At 63.0% G+C, this 16819-nt stretch overlaps 2 protein-coding genes across 6 annotated transcripts; one reads left to right on the top strand and one right to left on the bottom strand.

The window, feature by feature from the left end:
- Nucleotides 1–1030: 1030 nt before the first annotated feature.
- Nucleotides 1031–9216, top strand: TCEA2 (transcription elongation factor A2). 2 transcript variants are annotated; one of them, XM_032387635.1, is made up of 10 exons: nucleotides 1031–1278; nucleotides 4248–4310; nucleotides 4640–4745; nucleotides 5793–5883; nucleotides 7006–7136; nucleotides 7348–7404; nucleotides 7821–7975; nucleotides 8045–8191; nucleotides 8738–8809; nucleotides 9005–9216. In XM_032387635.1, exons 1-10 carry the CDS (start codon nucleotides 1207–1209, stop codon nucleotides 9011–9013), a joined length of 903 nt encoding a protein of 300 aa, XP_032243526.1. In that variant the 5' UTR covers nucleotides 1031–1206; the 3' UTR covers nucleotides 9014–9216. The 2 variants fall into 2 exon arrangements, with proteins under 2 accessions (XP_032243526.1, XP_032243525.1); XM_032387634.1 differs by having other exon boundaries at nucleotides 1032–1278; nucleotides 5793–5886.
- A 114-nt stretch (nucleotides 9217–9330) lies between these two features.
- RGS19 (regulator of G protein signaling 19) lies at nucleotides 9331–15950 on the bottom strand. 4 transcript variants are annotated; one of them, XM_032387638.1, is made up of 6 exons: nucleotides 15913–15950; nucleotides 12764–12861; nucleotides 12465–12586; nucleotides 11152–11226; nucleotides 10836–11070; nucleotides 9331–10749 (listed from the first exon to the last, which is right to left on the bottom strand). In XM_032387638.1, the coding sequence occupies exons 2-6, from the start codon at nucleotides 12791–12793 to the stop codon at nucleotides 10558–10560; spliced, it is 654 nt and encodes a 217-aa protein (XP_032243529.1). In that variant the 5' UTR covers nucleotides 12794–12861; nucleotides 15913–15950; the 3' UTR covers nucleotides 9331–10557. The 4 variants fall into 4 exon arrangements, with proteins under 4 accessions (XP_032243529.1, XP_032243527.1, XP_032243528.1 ...); XM_032387636.1 differs by lacking the exon at nucleotides 15913–15950 and adding an exon at nucleotides 15336–15847; XM_032387637.1 differs by lacking the exon at nucleotides 15913–15950 and adding an exon at nucleotides 13001–13725.
- Nucleotides 15951–16819: the final 869 nt, after the last annotated feature.

Below are 16819 nucleotides of genomic sequence, written 5' to 3'. Positions count from 1 at the left end.
ACAGTTACTTGGCCTGAATTTCAGTGACTGTGGGGTGGGGCCCACAGCACTACAGACATCAATTCCCTGGCTTGTACCCTCCCCCTGAATTGTGCCCTGTCCAGCAAACCACCCAGCATCGCATCGCTGAGGACGTGGCAGACATCTGGAGGGGATGCTCGCTCTGCCCCTCCGCTCCTCCCCAGCCCTCTACCGGCCAGGGCCATCCCTCCAACTGAGTGCAGTCTGGCCATTCCCAGGGACCTCCAGCAGCAAAGGTGACAACTGAATTGCTCATGCTTGTGCCCTGACCTGTTCTCAGTGCATGAGGTTTATCAACTGACGACACCCCGAAAGGAGCCCTGTGAGGCAGACAATATTAACATCTCCATTTCATAGATGGGGACACTGAGGCGCAGAGTGGTCAGTGATTTATCTGAAGCGCAGAGCTGGGGATTCACAGCCGGCAGCTGACTCCGGAGGCAGGGGCCTTGCCCACGCAGCGTCTCCAAGTCCCCGGGCATCTTCCGACCCTCGCATCCGACTACAGCTCCCTCCCACCTCCAGGCGCCACGCACCAGGGCTCAGAGGCCACGATTCAGGCCAGAGTGCGCAGGGGGTCCGCGCAGGCTTGGGGGGGGTGGGGTCGGGAGTCCTCCCGCGGGTCCGGCTGTCCCGGGACAGCGGAGGGTGGAAGAAGAAGGCTCCAAGCGGGTGGAGACAGGGGACGGACTCGAACGTGCCTCTATGGGTCCTACATAGTCGGACCACCTGCCGCTCCGGGGCGGAGGGTCGGGTAGGGACAAACCTGGGGTCGCGTCTGGCCCGGCACGTTCGTTCTGGTGCCGAGCTACCGCAGCGCCCTCCGCCGGCTAACCGGCTCGCGCGGGGGCTTGTGGGACTGCGAGTCTTTCGGCCCAGTCGGCCTCCGGCGACGGCCGGCGTCACGACTACACTCCCCAGGAAGCCATGCAATTCTGCGTGTCTTCTGGGAGTTGTGGTCCAGGGCGGGGGCGGTGCGCGCGAGGTGGGCGGCCGTGGGAACTACATGTCCCACGATGCAGCGCAGCGACCGCGGGGGCCGGGGGTTTGAACGGAGGGTCTCCCGCCCGCGGTAGGGCTGCGTCGGCTGTGACGGGTGCGGGCGACGGCGACGACCGGGGCAGGGGTCCAGGCCCGGAGGCTGAGGCTGGCGCGGCGGGCGCTGGGGGCCCTGCCCCCGAGGCGATGATGGGCAAGGAAGAGGAGATTGCGCGGATCGCCCGGAGGCTGGACAAGATGGTGACCAAGAAGAGTGCGGTGAGGGGCGCGGGCCGCCAGGACCCCGGGACCCCCGCCCCGCCGACCCCCGCCGAGCCTGCCGAACCCCCTTCAGGGTCGGGGAGACCACCCGAAGGGCAGGACGAGACCCCGCCCCAGCAGAGACTCCCGGGACGTGGGGAGACCCCCGTCGGTGGCCGAGACCCCTGCCCTGGGCCAGCCCTGCCCTTCACTCCCGCACCCGCGGCAGAGGCCGCAATCGGGCTTGGACCCGGTCCGGGGAGCCGCCCTCTCTGGACTCAGACCCCAGCTACCAGGCCGAGACCCCGCAGACCTGAGATCCGTCTCCTTCCTTGCCCCCTAACTCCAGACTGCCCCCCGCCCCCAGCCCTACCGGAGCCCGGCCAGCGGAAGCTTTCCTCGGTCCCGCCCTCCAGGCCTTGCCGGAGCCCCGGCCTGTTCAGACATTTCGTGCTGGCTGCCCCGCCCCCGGTGTCTTCCTCCTTCTCAGCCTGGGCATCCTCACAGTTCACCCCCACCCCCAGGACTCTCCGCAGAGCCCCAACCCCGACTCAGAGCCCTCTGTCCCCCCCTAGGCCTCCCTCATCCTTTCTCAGCCTGCAGGAGTTTGGAGTGTGAGACTGGACTCCCTTTCCCTCCCGGAGCTACAGCGCTTCCCTTACCTCTGGTCCGCCTGGGGCTGTGGCCCTCATCATCCCCCCTTCACAAGCAGGCCAGAGGCCTTTCCTGGTTTAGAGGCCCCCCCTTTTCCCCTGTATCTGCCCCTGCCCTACAAGAACCAGGTTTCCCTAATAAATTCTTTCCCTTCCATAGCCAGGACTCAGCCAGCAGCAACTGGGAAGTGGGTAGATACGTAGAGACGCTAGGGATAGAGCCCTGGGAGGTCGGGTGCGCCGGGCCTGGGAGCGCTGGTGCTAGAGCCCCTGGCCTGTGTTGTCCTGCGGCCAGTGAGTCTTTGGAGGAGGCTGTGCTGCAGTCTGAGAGGAACCAGGTAGATGGGGCTCCAGCGTCAGCCCCTTTTCAGCTTTGAGATTCGGACAACCTGCATAGCCTCACATGGAAGCATCCTCGGTGGGTGGTACCTGCCTTTAGGATGTTGGGAGGGGTCCTGGCTGGCCCCCTGAGAGGCTCAATAAACACAACCTGCTCTCCCCCACAGACTGTGAGCAACTAGTTAGGGTGGTGGAGGAGGCTCAGTCATGGGCTTGAGATGCCTGGGCAGCCACTCCAGGACTGTCGGCTTGCTCAGGTGCTTTGGGTGGTTTTTTGGGTTAAGCAGGCTTGTCCTGGGTCCCTGTTGACCAGGTTCTGGACAGAGTTCTACGCTGGGGCCTAAAAGGGGGCTGTCTCCCACTCATTCATTCATCCAGCAAGCAGCAGCCCCCTACACACACACACACACACACACACACACACACACACACACACACACTGTGTTCACACACACACACACACCGTGTTCATACCCCCGGGGGGCTGTGGGCAGCACAGAGCAAGGGTGTGGGAACAACCTAGAGCTGTTTCCAGAGATGACCAGAGAAAGAAGCTGCTTCCTCTCTTGAAGGAGACAAAGAACACCACCCAGGTGGGGTCAGAGATGGGTCCTAGAACCCATGGAGGGCTGGGTGGGGCCAGGGAGAGCTGGGGGAGGGTGTGTCCAGGTGGAAGCGCAGCGGAGCATGAGGAGGGGGCGTTGACCACCCTCTGGACCGGAACGCGCCGAGGGGTTTGAGGGTACTGTGGCATGGGCAGTGAGGGCTGGCAGTGGTTCCAGTGCCTGGGACGCCTCTTTGGGGATTTGGGACCCATGGTTGGGAAGTCAGGAATTGGGTTTCTGCCTCTGGTCTGGAGCCACAGAAAACTGATCAGTGAGCAGCACTGTGTCTTTGGCTCTGACAACCATCTTTTTTCCCTGCGGAGGTCATTTCAGGGCAGGACTGTGCACAGCCTGAGGGGCAGAGCCTGCTGGGGGTGATGTGGAGGGGGCTGCAGAGCATAGATGTCACTCAGATTGGGGGGTGGGCTGGGGCAGGGCCAGGCCTTCCCACGGCCTGGGCTTCAAGACAGGAAGGTCTCACAACCTTGAGTGTCTGGGTCAGGTTACTTCTGCCCCCTTCATGTCAAAGGGAAGACCCACACGTTAAAACACCAGTGTGTTAAAAAGGGAAGCCTCTGTGGAAGAAAGCAAAGCAGGGGAGGAGGATGGAGGTGTTGCATGGGCTGTGGTCACAGTTTTAAGTAGGAGGGGCCTTGCCAAGAAGGTGTCCTTTGAATAAACTTTGGAAAGAGGGAGGGTACAAATCTGTAGGTATTTGGGAGGCATTTCTGGCAGTGGGGGCAGCAGGTGCAAAAGTCGTGGGGCAAGCAACTTGGCACACTTGAGGAATCTTAAGCTGAACCTGGAGTGGAGAGAGCAGCCCATTTGTGCATGGCCTTGGTGTGGGGGAGGGCTTTGAAGAAACAGATGTGCAGTGGGAGGGGGCAAGGTGGGGAAGGTGGCTGGCCTGAGGAATAAGGCAAGGCCTAGAGGGATTGATGAAGGGTGGGGCCATGGGACTTGAATCTGGGTGTGGGTATGGGTGTGATGGAAGTAGAGTGTTTGGCCTCTGCAGGGGACGCTGACCTTGCCCGGGTTGACCCCTCTCAGCTGGTGGGTGAGCCACTTCAGGGAGAAGCTGCCCAACCCACCGCAAGGGACAGGAGACTGGACAGGGGAGTGAGCACCCCTGGGGCCACACCTTCACCTGGGTGCGGCCCTCCTGCTGGGGAGGGGCTGCGGTCCTTGGAGCTGTTTCCTGCAACCATGGTTTGGTCAGTGACCCAAAACACTGCGGTTGAATTTGCCAAGCCCACTTTCCTTCTCTTTCTGGCCCTCCCTGGGCATGTGGCCCCAGGTGGATCTCCAAATTGTTACTCCTTGTGCCCCCTTCTTGCATTGTCCACCGAGACCTCGAAGTCATTTATGAAGGTCCCCCTTCTCCTTCCAGGAGGGAGCCATGGACCTGCTGCGGGAGCTGAAGGCCATGCCTGTCACGCTGCACCTGCTGCAGGTAGGGCCCTGTGTGCCTCCTGCCTGGGACAGCTCCTGGGCACCTGGCAGGGCTTCCTGGCCCCTTCCCCGGGGCCTTGGTTAGCACAGATGTCTGTCCCGGAGGAGTCCGTCCCTGCTTCTGTCTGTTGCTCAGGAATACAAAGGGGCATCTACAGAAAACCCACCCTGTTTCTCGCTGAGGATGCTGGGTTCCACATGGGACAGTAGCCCTCGGAAGGGGTATCCACCTCACAAGCTGGTCCCCAGCCCCTGCCCCATGGGAGCCTCGGAGGGCCTGTGAGGAGGGTCTGATTGCCGTCCCCCCAGCCCAGGCTGCTTGCCTTACAGTCTACACGGGTCGGCATGTCTGTCAACGCCCTGCGGAAGCAGAGCTCCGATGAGGAGGTCATCGCGCTGGCCAAGTCTCTCATCAAGTCCTGGAAGAAGCTCCTGGGTGCGGGTCAGGTGGCGCGGGCTGGGAGCTGGGGCCCCTTGCTGGTCAGCTCTGTGTAGGGTGCCGGCAGTGATGTCCCTGAGCCTGGGCCAGCTGGGAGTGGGGTCGTTCCAGAACTGGTCCAGGAAGGCTTGGGTCTGGGATGACAGGGGATCCATCGAGAGCAAGGAGAAAAGACTGCGGAAGGTAGAAGCAGGACTGCACTGAGGGTGGCCAGGGACCTGGAGGGACCTGGCACAGAGAGAGGGGTCAGCGCAGCTAGAGGGCAGGGAGCCAGAGGAGATGTGGGCAAAGAGGAGGAGGGGAGAAAGCTGAGAAAGGGAGAGAAGAGGAGAAGGGGGCACAGGCACTCAGACGGGACAGGGGGGCAGCTGGGGTTGCAGGGATGCCCACCTTGGGACCCTGAGGCCCCCCTCCCTTCCCAGCCTTTCCTGGGCTCTGTCCAAACCCTTGCAAAATAGAGCTTTTGTCCTGGGTCCCTCTAGTCCTGCGTGGCCATCAGCCTACGTGTTGGACAAGTATGTTTATTCTGGTGGCGTGGGGGATGCTTCTCATCCTGTGGGATGGTCCCCAGCACAGGCTTGGGTTTCAGGAGCCTTGTGGGGGACATGCTCAGTGGTCGGCGGTTCGCTGTGACCCCCAAGGCCCAGCTGAGGGATGACCACCCCTGGTCTTCGTCCAAGTTCAAACACTTCATTTGTGGGGGCTGTCACTCAGGGGGCTCCATACTGAAGGGTCACTTTGGGCAGGTGGCTGTCCTTTCTGCCACGATGGCAGACCCCAGAGAGGCCTCACAGGTGGCCTGTTTGAGGGGGGTAGGAAAGGAGGTGGAGGCTGTCTTAGGACCTTCTGAGGAGGGAGGACAGAGGGCCCCAGGTATGGGAGGCTCAGCAGCTAGGGTCCCGGCTGGGGTTAGGGTGGGCGGGTTAGGGCTGGTGGTGTGACGAAGGCTGTGCCTTGGTGGTGATCTGCTCCCCTCCCTGGCCTGGCCCTGCCCTCTGGTTCTGCCTCCCCCTGGCCAACCTCTCCCTTTCCTGGCACCTGCAGATGCTTCAGATGCCAAAGCCAGGGAGCAGAGGAGGGGCGGGCCTCTGCCCACATCGTCCTCGAAGGAGGCCCCCGAGGCCAAGGATCCCAGGTGGTGCGTCTGGAACATTGGTGCTTGCCCTCCTTCCCCCACCCCCCCAATCTGTCCCTCCTGCTCAGCAGATGAAAGTGCAGGTTTCCCTGTGCCCTGGGGCTGCTGAGGCCATTCAAATGAACACATCAGCCCTTCCAGTTCCTTGGAAGGGACTTTCCCAGGGGAGCCCTGCCTGGCCTGGTGGGCCTCTTGCTGCTCGCTTCTCTTCCAGAGCTCCTCTGGACTCTTGTGTTTTTCCAGCTCCAACCATCTGCAGGGTGGGGCTGTGTCCACCCGGCTGCATGGAGAGCCATGTGGGAGCCCTCTGCTGCCGTCCCCCAGCTCCACATCCGTGTCCTGGGGTCTGGTTTGCACTGGCTGAGCAGCCCCCTTAGCCCGGGGTCCCACTGCTGCTGAACCCTTTTCCTCTTGGGTGCCCCAGGCTGCGGCATGACGCGAGTTCTGGGGGCACTGAGGCCTCACTGCTGTGGCCCCAGGGAGGGCAGTCATGGAGACTGGGGGTCCTCATGGGGACAGGCTGTGGCCCATAGGCTGCTTTGCCTTTGACCTCACTGGACAGAGGTGGCGGGAGGCCAGCAAAGGCTGATCTCTCAATTCAGTGTGGTTGTGCAGGGCTATGGGTTCATCTACCCATCGGCACCTGTTGCTCCCTCCAGGAAGCCCCTGCTCCCCCTAACTTATGTGGGGGTCACGAGATGCAGGGGTGTGAGGGGAGGGCTGGGTAGATGCAGCTTTGTTGTCAGGCAGCTTGTGGGGAGTGCCCAATCTTTGAAGGGGCATCCGTGCTGGATGAGGCCACCTGTGGTCTTGGGCGACCCCCAACACCATCTGCCTCTCCCTGAAATGGCAGCTGGTATTGAGCAGTGTGGCCTGGTGTTCTGGCCTCCCGGAGGGCAGGGACCCTTCCAGGGGATGCTGCCCCCGTAGGGCCCTCGTCTGGGCAGTACGCCCCAGCCGGTGGGCTTTACTGCCTCTGGCCAACTGGGCAGACCCCTAGGGCATGCTGGGCTGGACTGCAGGGGGCAGGGCCATGGGCTGCTGTCAAGGTAGAAGAAACAGGATTCGGGGGATTGTGGCTGTACTGTTGGCTTTTCTGGGGACCCGTGTGTCTTTCTCCAGCCGCAAGAGGCCAGAGCTGCCCAGGATGCCATCGGCCCCAAGGATCACCACGTTTCCCCCGGTGCCGGTCACCTGCGATGCTGTGCGTAGCAAGTGCCGTGAGATGCTGACCGCCGCCCTGCAGACAGACCGTGAGTGCCCCGACGTGCACCCTGAGTCCTGGGATGGCCTGAGTTCAGAGGGTCCTCAGGGACAGCCTTCTCCCCTAGTCCATTGCAGCAGACCCCAGGTGGGCAGGGGGTCTTGGGGTCACCAGAGCACCTGGGTCCTGGGCTTCAGTGCTGGGCAGGCTGGAAGTGCGGGGCAGCTAGTGGGGTGGCTAGCCAGGGCTGCCTCTTGCAGATGATCACATGGCCGTTGGTGCAGACTGCGAGAGCCTGTCGGCCCAGATTGAGGAATATATCCTTTATGTGGGGCTTTGGGATCTGGGGTTTCTGGTGGAGTCATGAGGACAGCCAGGCCCGGCTTTCCCTGGTGGCCACGGCCCCAGTGCCCTCGCCAGGCGGTTGGTTGGTGGACCAGGAGGGCCCTCCCTGGACCTGCTGAGGGACTGATTCTGCCTGCTGGTGGGGCCTGGGTCACCGGGGCTTTGAACCTGCAGCTGGGCCTCAGCCACGGGTGGGTCTGGTGGGGGCCCCCCTCAGCTGCCCCTCCACTCGCTGCCAGGCGTGGGTGGGCAGACGGAGTTGCTGGGCTCCCCTTCCCCTTGCGGTCCCTCCCCCCATATGGCCCTCGCTGGCCTCCCTCGGCTGGCCCCATGGGGTGGGTGGAAGGCAGCAGCACTGGCCTCTGGATAGGTCCTTAAACACTTGCACGCATCTTCCGGGACGTGGGGAACACGGACATGAAGTATAAAAACCGTGTGAGGAGCCGCATTTCCAACCTCAAGGACGCTAAGAACCCTGACCTGCGACGGAATGTACTTTGTGGCGCCATAACACCCCAGCAGATCGCTGTGATGACATCGGAGGTGAGTCCTGTTGGAGGGGCATGGGGACCGCCCCTGTGCACAGTGGTAAGCACGTGGCTCCTTGCCCAGGAGATGGCCAGTGATGAGCTGAAGGAGATCCGGAAGGCAATGACCAAGGAGGCCATCCGAGAGCACCAGATGGCCCGCACGGGGGGCACACAGACGGACCTGTTCACCTGCGGGAAATGCAGGAGGAAGAACTGCACCTACACGCAGGTGCGCCCCGGCCACCTGACCTCATGCTCCCCGGAGCCCGCGCCTGCCCCCGGGGGTCCCTGGACACACACACTGTGGAGGGCACCTTTGGAGCCTTCTCCGTTGCCCAGCACCCCTGGGCCCCAGTGAGCAGCATCTCAGGGGGTGGTTTGCTCTGGGCACTAAAATGGGGGGCCTGGCCTCCCCCAGCATGGAGGGGCCCCCAGGAATGTTGCTGTTGGCCGGTGGGTGGGTGTGCTGTGCAGCCTGGCGGTGGCCACAGGACGACGCTCAGACCCATGGAGGTGGCGCTGATGTGGACCTCAAGATATGCCAGGGGTCCCTGGTAAGGTCCCTGGTAAGGGGACAAGGGTTGGAGTCGCTGGGCAGGCTCAGTGGGGGTCCCCCAGAGGGGCCGAGGGGCTACAATGCCAGCGCTACCGGAGGGGACGGGTAGCCTCCCCACGCTGTGACTCCAGGGAAGACCTGCATCTCGGGGCCTCCTGCTCCAAGTGACTGAGTCCTGGGGCTGGGGGTGGCCCCCTCTCACCATCGCCCTCCCCACAGGTGCAGACCCGCAGCTCTGATGAACCCATGACCACCTTTGTCGTCTGCAATGAGTGTGGAAATCGCTGGAAGGTAGGTGGGCAGGCCTTCTCTGGAGGTGGGTGTCTCCAGCCTGTGTGGGACCCATGTGACATGAAATGGGGGACAGCCATACCCAGCCAGCCTCCTGGGGCTTCAGAGCAGGTGGGTGGAGACCCCAGCCCTGTCTCTCGCCCTGCGGGGGTCCCGGGGTCCATGTGGCTGATGCCTCTCATCCGTCTGCTGCAGTTCTGCTGAGCCCTCCTTGAGATGTGTGTGAAGCCTTGGGCTGTGGCCAGCACATTGCCACAGCCTTCCTTGTGTCCTGTCGACAGACACCGCTTCTTGAGACCTACCCTGTGCCCACCTGAACTTCCCCAGAGGGCTGTGCACCCTGCTCTCCCATCTTGCCTGCAGTACACCTTTCTTCCTTTCCCCCCAAATTATTAAATGTTTCTTTTTGCCATCGTGCAGTTTCTGGCCCTTGGTTCTGGTGGACCCACAGTCTTGGGCTGTGAGCTGGGTCTCCTGCCCCCCATGTCTGGCCCTCCCCCCTCCCCCCACCACGGGGGATGACGACCCTCCTCCTTGGGATCAGGTGATACTTAGGTTTGGCCCTGTTGGAACAGAGATGGAGGGAAGAGCCCGTGGGCCCTCAGAACACTGGGGGCAGACTCTGCCTGTGTGTGCCCATGGATGAGGGGCAGGTGCTGGGGGTACACAGCATGGGCGTGGGCATGCACAGACATGGGATCAGGTGGGAGGGGGCCTTAGGCACACAGAGGACCCAGGGTCTCCCGAACCTCCCCAGGCACTGTAGCTCAGGGCCCAGGGCTTACGGGCAGGAGGCTACGTCTGGGTCCCCTAGCCATTCACGATGACTTGTCCTCACCCTGACCCTCTGCTCCTGACGACAGAGTGGATGGGGTGGGCCCTGGACCCACTACAGCTTTGAATCGCTTCGCCTCCTAGAGATTCAGGTAATGGGGTGGCAAGCGCGTGCCTTGTGGAGGCCACCCCCATCAGCGTCCCGCCCTGGCCTTGGCACCCCCACTGGGGCAGGGTTGAGCACCGCTGCCTACTGGGGCCAGGTCTCCTCTGCTCCCTGCACTAGGTCTGGGACAATTCTTCATTCCTGAATCTCCCCCCAGATGTGGAAAGAGAGGAGAGACGTTTGCATTAAAAATATCTTCAATAATAAGATCCTATTTTGGATGAAAAAGGAATGGAGATAAATATGAAAACATTTCTTTCTTTTTTTGATAAAATACAGTAAGGACATGTTTCCAGGTTTAAAATTAATGAAAATATAAAAAAGAAACTGGCTCCTGTTGCCTCAAGCCTAGTTCTGAGGTTCTGGGTCCGATCTGGGTGCAGACAGCTTGAATCGGAGGGTTTTCTCACGTCACAACTAGACAATACAGAGGCCCTGCTTCCCATCAGAGGCATTTCTCAAGGTCCCCGGCTGCCTGGGGAGGAGGCCCAAGTGAAGCTGCTGGGTCCATGAGAACTCCTGGGAGGGTCCCTCTCCCCAAGCAGGAGCCCCAGCAGAAGCACTTGGCCAGCCAGCGGGGAGCCGGTTGGGGAGGGGCCGCCTGGTCCCAGAGGCCCTCACACCTGCCTCTTAGCGGGACCTCAGGGTACTAGGTCCCTTGGGTAGAGAGGGGGCTCCAGTCTGGGACTGCCCTCAGGGGTGCTGGGCCCCCGCGGTGTGCCGGACACCTGCCGACACACGCTTGTGCAGGTAACCCAGTCTTTGCCCACCGGAGGGGTCCCATGTCTGTGCCGCTGTGATGGGCAGCCTAGGCCTCGTTGGAGGACTGAGAGCTCCCCCGGAGCAGCAGGGCACGGTAGGTGGGGGAGCTGAGGAAGCGGGGGTAGGAGTCCCGGTGCATGAGTGTGTAGATCTGCAGCTGTGCGTCGTCGAATGTGTGTGCGGACGGCTCCTGCATCTTCTTGTTGATGCCTTCCCGCACTCGGGAGTCCAGGCTCACCTGTGGGACAGGACGCCAGGGTCAGGGGCCCAGGAGGTGTCCCCCCCCCCACCAAACCCTTGCCCTGGGTCCCCATGGCGGTGCACCTCCTTGGGGGACAGGATGGACACGTAGTCCTCATAGATGAGCCTGGCCTTCTCGTCCACCACGTGCTGGTTGGCCTCAGCCTTGAGCTCCTCACAGGCCAGCCAGAAGAGCATGTTCTCCTCGCTGTACTCCGTGCGCAGGAACTCCCGGAACACGCTTCGTCCCGCCGGGCTGTGCATCAGCTTGTCGAAGGACTGCGCCCAGCTCCGCACCTCCTCAGGGCTTGGCGTGGCGCTGTGGGCATTCCCCGCCAGGCCAGGTCAGGCCTGCTCCCCCACCACCCAGACACACGCACGCACGGCTGGCCACACCTACCATGCCTCACAACTGGGGAGGGGCTGCAGCTTGTTCTCCCGGGACACCCGCCACGCTCGCCGCCGCTCTTCATTCCTACCCGCAGAGAGAAAGGTGGCACTGGCCTCCACGGTACCCCTGGCCTTGGCGCACGTGCGCGCGCGCGCACACACACACACACACACGGGGCACGGGGACTCTCAGCTTCTGTGTGAACCCACTGCAGGTGGGCAGCTCTGGAGTCTGCACTGTTCACACCTTCCAGGGAAGGAGGGTCTGCACCTGCTGCAGCCCACCACCCCTCCTGTCTCTCCCCTGGGACCGACGCTGTCTCGGTGGTGTTCGGGAGACCTCTCCTGTCTCCTAGCCTTCGGGACTTCACTGATTCCTTGTGCGCCTCCCTGACCTGACCTCAGCCCCCACCCTTTTCTCCCAGAGGCCCCAGCTGATGGAGTAGGAAAGCTCCAGCCTGTGTGTGTCTGATTCTCCCCAAGGGACCGTTTTCCCTCCCTTGGCTCCTCAGCCGGTGTCAGGGCTGGCTTCCACATCCATGCCTCCAGCCAGATCTCCCTCCAGGGCCACTGGAATGTCTAACAGACATCTCAAACCCAAACAGACAGAGAACTCTGTTCCTCTCCTACCCTATCTGCTGGACCCCAAACTCTCCCTCGGCCCCCACAGCCAAAGTCTTAGTGCGTCCTAATTCTTCACGGCTCCCCTCTCCCGTCGCACGCCTGAACTGCTCACTAGTCAGCAGGTCCCCCTTTGATTCCCCACAGCGCTGTCCACTCAACAGCCATGGGCTGGAAGCCTGAATAGGGCCAGGCCTCTGTCAGGCATGAAAACTCCCAACAGCTTCTCCACAGGCCTATAGAACCCTGTTACCACCTGGAGGCCCCACACCCGCCCTCTGGCAGGCCGCTCTGGAAGCTCATCCCCATGGTCCCCAGGCCGGGTCCCTGCTCAGTGTCCTTCCACCTAACAGCGTGTAGGATGTGCTTCTGTCTCTCCCTCTGTAGGACCCCAGGGCCAGCTCAGGCTGGGTCATAGCGGCATCAGCACGTGCTGAGTAAACGGACAGAGGAGTGCACACGTGGTGGACTGGCCAGGTGGGCACGGACCCATGGACATACCCTCAGGCACACCACACATGAAAGCCACACATACAGAGAGGTCTGGGCATTGGCCACTGGCCAGCGGGGCCCAGCAGCCCCTGGACGAGAGCTGTGGGAGGCAGGGCCTCATGAGCCACCTGAGCGTCTGGGGGCAGGATCTGGGGCCCCATGTCCGCACAGCGCCCCCGTCCCTGCCCCCCCACCCCAGTCCCCACATACCAGGAGCAGCCGCAACAGCAGCACCAGCACAAGCAGCAGGGGTTGCGGCTGGGGGCAGCCGGGGGGGCCGCGTCATGACTGGACATCGAGGGGGGCTGGTCTGCCTCCTCCGGCCCTACGTGCTGGTGATATGGGGGCCTCCTCAGCTCCAGGCCAGAACCTGGGGCCCCACACCTCTTCCCTGACTCCCCTTGGGGGTCACCCCCCCGGCCTCCCAGGCGGTCAAGGGTCCCCCAGCTCTTCGCCCCCCCGCCCCCGTTCCCACAATGGGGGCAGAGGCAGGGGTGGAGGTGCTGCACCTGCTTCTCAGTCTCATGCGGGGTGGGCATGGGTGGGTGCAGGAGGTCGCCCGGGCTCCGTGGTGCTGGCTCCGGGACCCTCACCACAGCCTGGGAGTCTGAGAAGAGAGGTGGAGGTTCTCACTGAGAACCTGGGACTATAGTCTCTCCTTGTCCCCTGGAAGGGGTCCTTCCAAGAGCCCTGGGGGGCCTGCTCCCCTGCCCCCCACCTTCAGGCCACTCTGTTCGGGCTCCTACCTCTGCCCCAGCCTACACCAGGGCTGTGAGCAGGGACAGGGACAGTGAGGAGGGGGCCCCAGACAAGATCTCCACAGGAGGTTCCGGGACACCCTCATTTGCTCGGTCCCTGGGAAGCCGGAAGTCTGGGTTCCTCTTTCTTGGTTTCCGGCTCCTGGCCCCTCCCAAGAGGACTGGGGGCCCCAAGAGTCTGGGGCTACAGGTTAATGCATAAGGGTGGTAGTAAGACATTCAGACCCCCTCCCCAGCTCCCTCCATTCTGGGTTTTCTGCAGGGGGTGGGGGAGGTGGGGAGGGTTGCTCCCCACCAGGAGTCCAGATCAGCGTGGGCCCCAGGGGATTCCAGCCTGTTTGCAGCTGACTAGGTCTGCAGCATGGAGGAGACGAGTGGGGCAGGACTTCCTCAGGGTGTGGGAAATGCAGCAGGGCACAGGTGAGGAGGGCCGTGAGCCTCCTGGGAACCCATGGCTCCTAGGTCCTAGACGCTGCCCCTAGCACCCCAACCCCCAGCTGGTACCTTATCTCACCCAGGGTCTCCCAGCCTCCCTTCCTCCCACCGCCACCAGGCTGTGGAAACCAATACAGCCTGGGGTGCCAGTGGGGGAGGGGAGCGGGGGGGTAGCAATGGGTTGGGGTGTCCTGCATCCTGGGTCAGAGACGCGGGATCCCTGGAGGGGGTGAGGGCCAGCATTCTCTTCAATGTCTGTACCCATGTTTCATGGTAGAGGCACCCAGGGGGCACGGGTCCTGGAGCCCCAAGCCAGGGTGAGGAGCCTGATCCCCCCCACCCCCACCCCCACCCCTGCGAGGCCAACCACAGGTCCCACCAGGGTGGGCAATCAGTGCTCTGGGGGCAGTTTTGAATGCTTTCCCACCACGGCCCCTGCCTGTGCCCACCTTGGCCTAGATGAGGACCCACAGGGCCTGGGGTGCTCCCCTGCATGGCTGAGCCGCCCAGTCCTGTCCCCAAGCCCCATCTTGGCGGCCTGGAGCCTCATGACTTGCTTTCACTTTATTTTCTCATGTAATTATCATCCTCCCCGCTGCCCCCATCCCTCAGCTTGTGGACTTTCAATCCCCCTTTGGTCCATGTTGGCCTCTTGGGATCTCCCAGGGAAGGAGGGAAGGGTGGGTGCCCTAGGGCCAGCACCACAGCAGAACCGGGCTAGGCAGCTCCTGGGGCAGGGATGCCAGGGCCGCGTATGAGTTATGCACACTTAGAGCACCCTTGCCTCCAGGACCCGGGCATGCAGAGGCCCTGCCCTGACCCGAATCTACGGTGGAAAGTATAGGATCCTCTGGGGCTGAGGCCCCTTACCAGCTACCTGGCTTCCCCTGAGACCATGGGGGAGGGGACCCTCCAACTGGGTCCCACAGGCTCCAGGCAAGCAGATGGGGAAGCAGCAGCCCCACAGCTTGCCTTTCCCTCAGGGGTCAAGCTTCTAGGGAAAGGAAGGGGTGTGGCAACCTCTGAGGTCTGGTAGCCAGGCAGAAAACTGCTCTTCCTCCTCTGCACCCCCACCTACTGTGAGTGGGGGCAGGGCCCTGTCCCCTCTCCCCTCCCTAGCATCCAAAGACTCAGCTCTGAATTAGAGGAGGGGCCCTGTCTGGGGGTGCAGATCCAGGGGGCTCTGGGGCTGGAGGCTGTGTTTGGGGTCAGTGTCTTCTGTCCCAGCTGCAGGCCTGGACCTGGCTCCCTGCACCTTCCTCAGGCTGACTGGGGTCACCTGTTCACTCACTCTCTGCTGAGGTGATACAGGGTCTGAATTGGGGTTCCTGCCCCTCATCCTGGCATTTGGGAGCGGACTCGTTCCCCTTTCCCAGCTCCTTAGGCTCTGGCCCCCAAGTCTGGGGTGGGAGAGGTTGGACAGGCAGCAAGCCTGGCCTCTGGGGACAGAGGTTCCCTTGGGAGCAGCTGCTACTCTGCTCCACAGAAGGAAAAAGAACGTCCCTGAGCCCGCCCAGTCCAAAAAAAGAATAAGAAAATGTGACAATCCCAGAAAAAAATGCCATAACCTTTGGGCGGAGGGCTGACAGAGGGGCTCCTTTCCCTGCTTCTGATGGCACTCAGTACGTTTCCTGTCGCTGCCCCCCCATCTGATAGGTGGGGGCGCCCCAGCCTGACTCCTCCAAGGCAGGCCCGGTCTTTCTAACCCTGGTGACCCTTGCCCCCACCCCACCTCTGCAGTGGTGGGGGCAACCTGTTTCTCTCTTCCTCTCTGCTGGCAAGGTCTGGCCTGGTAGAGCTTGTCTCCTTCTTCAGGGGTCCCTTCCCCCAGCCTCTGACTGACGCCCCCACCCCTATCTGAAGGAACTCGCCATGGCGCCCCACTCACCATCGACCCAAAGGCGAGGTGGGGGCGGGAGGGGCCAGGTTCCCTCTGGGCCCCACCCTGGCTGCCGAAGGGGCGTGCACTGCAGCAGCCGGGACTCGAGTCAGACGGCAGGAGGTACTCCTGCGGCGTTCTGGAGGGAGGCCGGCGCCGGGAGCCCCGGATCAGCTGGGGCCGGGGGCGCAGCGCCTCCCCTGCGCCTTGCAGGGTGAGTGGCTGCCAGATCCAAGGGGGTGGGGGTGGGGGCGGACAGGGTGTCCCGCCTCGGCCCCTCCCCACCAGGCTGGAGGGGCGGGAGACGCGGAAACCTGGGTTCTTCCGGCCCCCCCCTTTGAGCAATCACTTCCCCAGGCTTTGAGCTGCAGAAAAAGGGGAACCGGTTGCAGCGCCCCCTCCCCCACGCGCGGGGGACTGGCTCCAGTCCCGCCGCGGCCCAGGGTCCACGTGGACCCCGCGGCTGGAGTCCTTGGGGTGCGGATCCGGGCGCCAGCTCCCGAGGCTCCCGCCCCGTACGGCCTCCGGGCCCCGGGCCGGGAGGGGCAGAGCCGCCGTCCTCGGCGCCGCGCGCGCGCGCACTCACCGGCCGCGCTCCCGAGCCGCTCGCGCCGCCGCTGCTGGCCCGCGCGCCCCGAGGTCCGGCCGGATCGTCGGGGAGGGGGCGCAGGGTGCAGTGCGCAGGCGCCTCGGCTGCACTTCCCCAAAGCGCGGGGACGGGACTTCCTCGCGCGGGGAGGTGCCCGGCCCGCCCTGCCAGGCGCGCCCCGCCCCGCGCTCGGCTGGCCTCGTGCCCCACCCGCCCCCTCCCCACCACCCGGCAGATCCGGCGGGGCGCCCAAGTCCCCACTGTCGCCTAGGGGTAGCCTGTGGAGATGAGGTGCTAATAATGGGGCCTCTGGACCCAGGGCGGCCTGAGCTGGTACTGGAATAGATGGGGGCGTGGCCGTGTCCCCCACTCTGTTCAGGGGGGCAGTCCAGCTTTGCCATTCTTGTGGGTGTTCATGAGACTCTGGTCCAGTGTCTGGTCACAAGTGCCCTCAAGACCCGGGGTCCTAGACGCTCCTTGCCCTCCAGGCCCTGCCCTAGCTTCTCTGCGACTGTGGGCTCTCCCCTGTAAAGCAGGGTTAAGAGTGAGCTGGCACCGTGCTCTAGGGGGCTTCCCAAGGAAAGGGGGTCCGATGCCGCGGTGCTGGTGGGTGCTGGGGGTATGGGTTCTTGCATCTGGAATCCCCAAATGTTCCTGTCTGTGGGGACTGGGTGAGTCTTCCAACGCCTCCAGTTGCCCCAAGATATCCTAAAGTTTAAAGCCACACCCTCCCTTTTGCCCCGGATGCCCTGTGCCTTCTCTTTGGCGGACTCTCCTGATACTTTATGATCCGTTACAGCTGTCAGTTAGATTTCTTATCCCAGCATGCTTTGGGCCAGTGTCAGTGTGGCCCCGACCCTGCTCTGGAAATGGTCTGCAGTGTCTGTGCCCCCTGGCCTTGGAC

Source organism: Phoca vitulina, unplaced genomic scaffold (genome assembly GCF_004348235.1).
Source record: "Phoca vitulina isolate PV1807 unplaced genomic scaffold, GSC_HSeal_1.0 scaffold50, whole genome shotgun sequence".
Classification (NCBI taxonomy): Eukaryota; Metazoa; Chordata; class Mammalia; order Carnivora; family Phocidae; genus Phoca; species Phoca vitulina.
The sequence above is the reverse complement of the archived record's forward strand: the minus strand, read 5'-3'. Positions and strand labels throughout refer to the sequence as shown.

Bases quoted from the DNA above. Each gene is read 5' to 3' on its own strand.
- TCEA2 (XM_032387634.1), top strand. From the start codon at position 1,207: ATGATGGGCAAGGAAGAGGAGATTGCGCGGATCGCCCGGAGGCTGGAC. The intron at 7,405-7,820 runs ATATCCTTTATG...AAACACTTGCAC, and splicing joins GTCGGCCCAGATTGAGGAAT to GCATCTTCCGGGACGTGGGG. The intron at 7,976-8,044 runs GTGAGTCCTGTT...CTCCTTGCCCAG, and splicing joins TCGCTGTGATGACATCGGAG to GAGATGGCCAGTGATGAGCT.
- RGS19 (XM_032387638.1), bottom strand. From the start codon at position 12,793: ATGCCCACCCCGCATGAGACTGAGAAGCAG. The intron at 11,071-11,151 runs GTAGGTGTGGCC...GAATGCCCACAG, and splicing joins CTCCCCAGTTGTGAGGCATG to CGCCACGCCAAGCCCTGAGG. The intron at 10,750-10,835 runs GTGCACCGCCAT...CCTGTCCCACAG, and splicing joins CCATCCTGTCCCCCAAGGAG to GTGAGCCTGGACTCCCGAGT.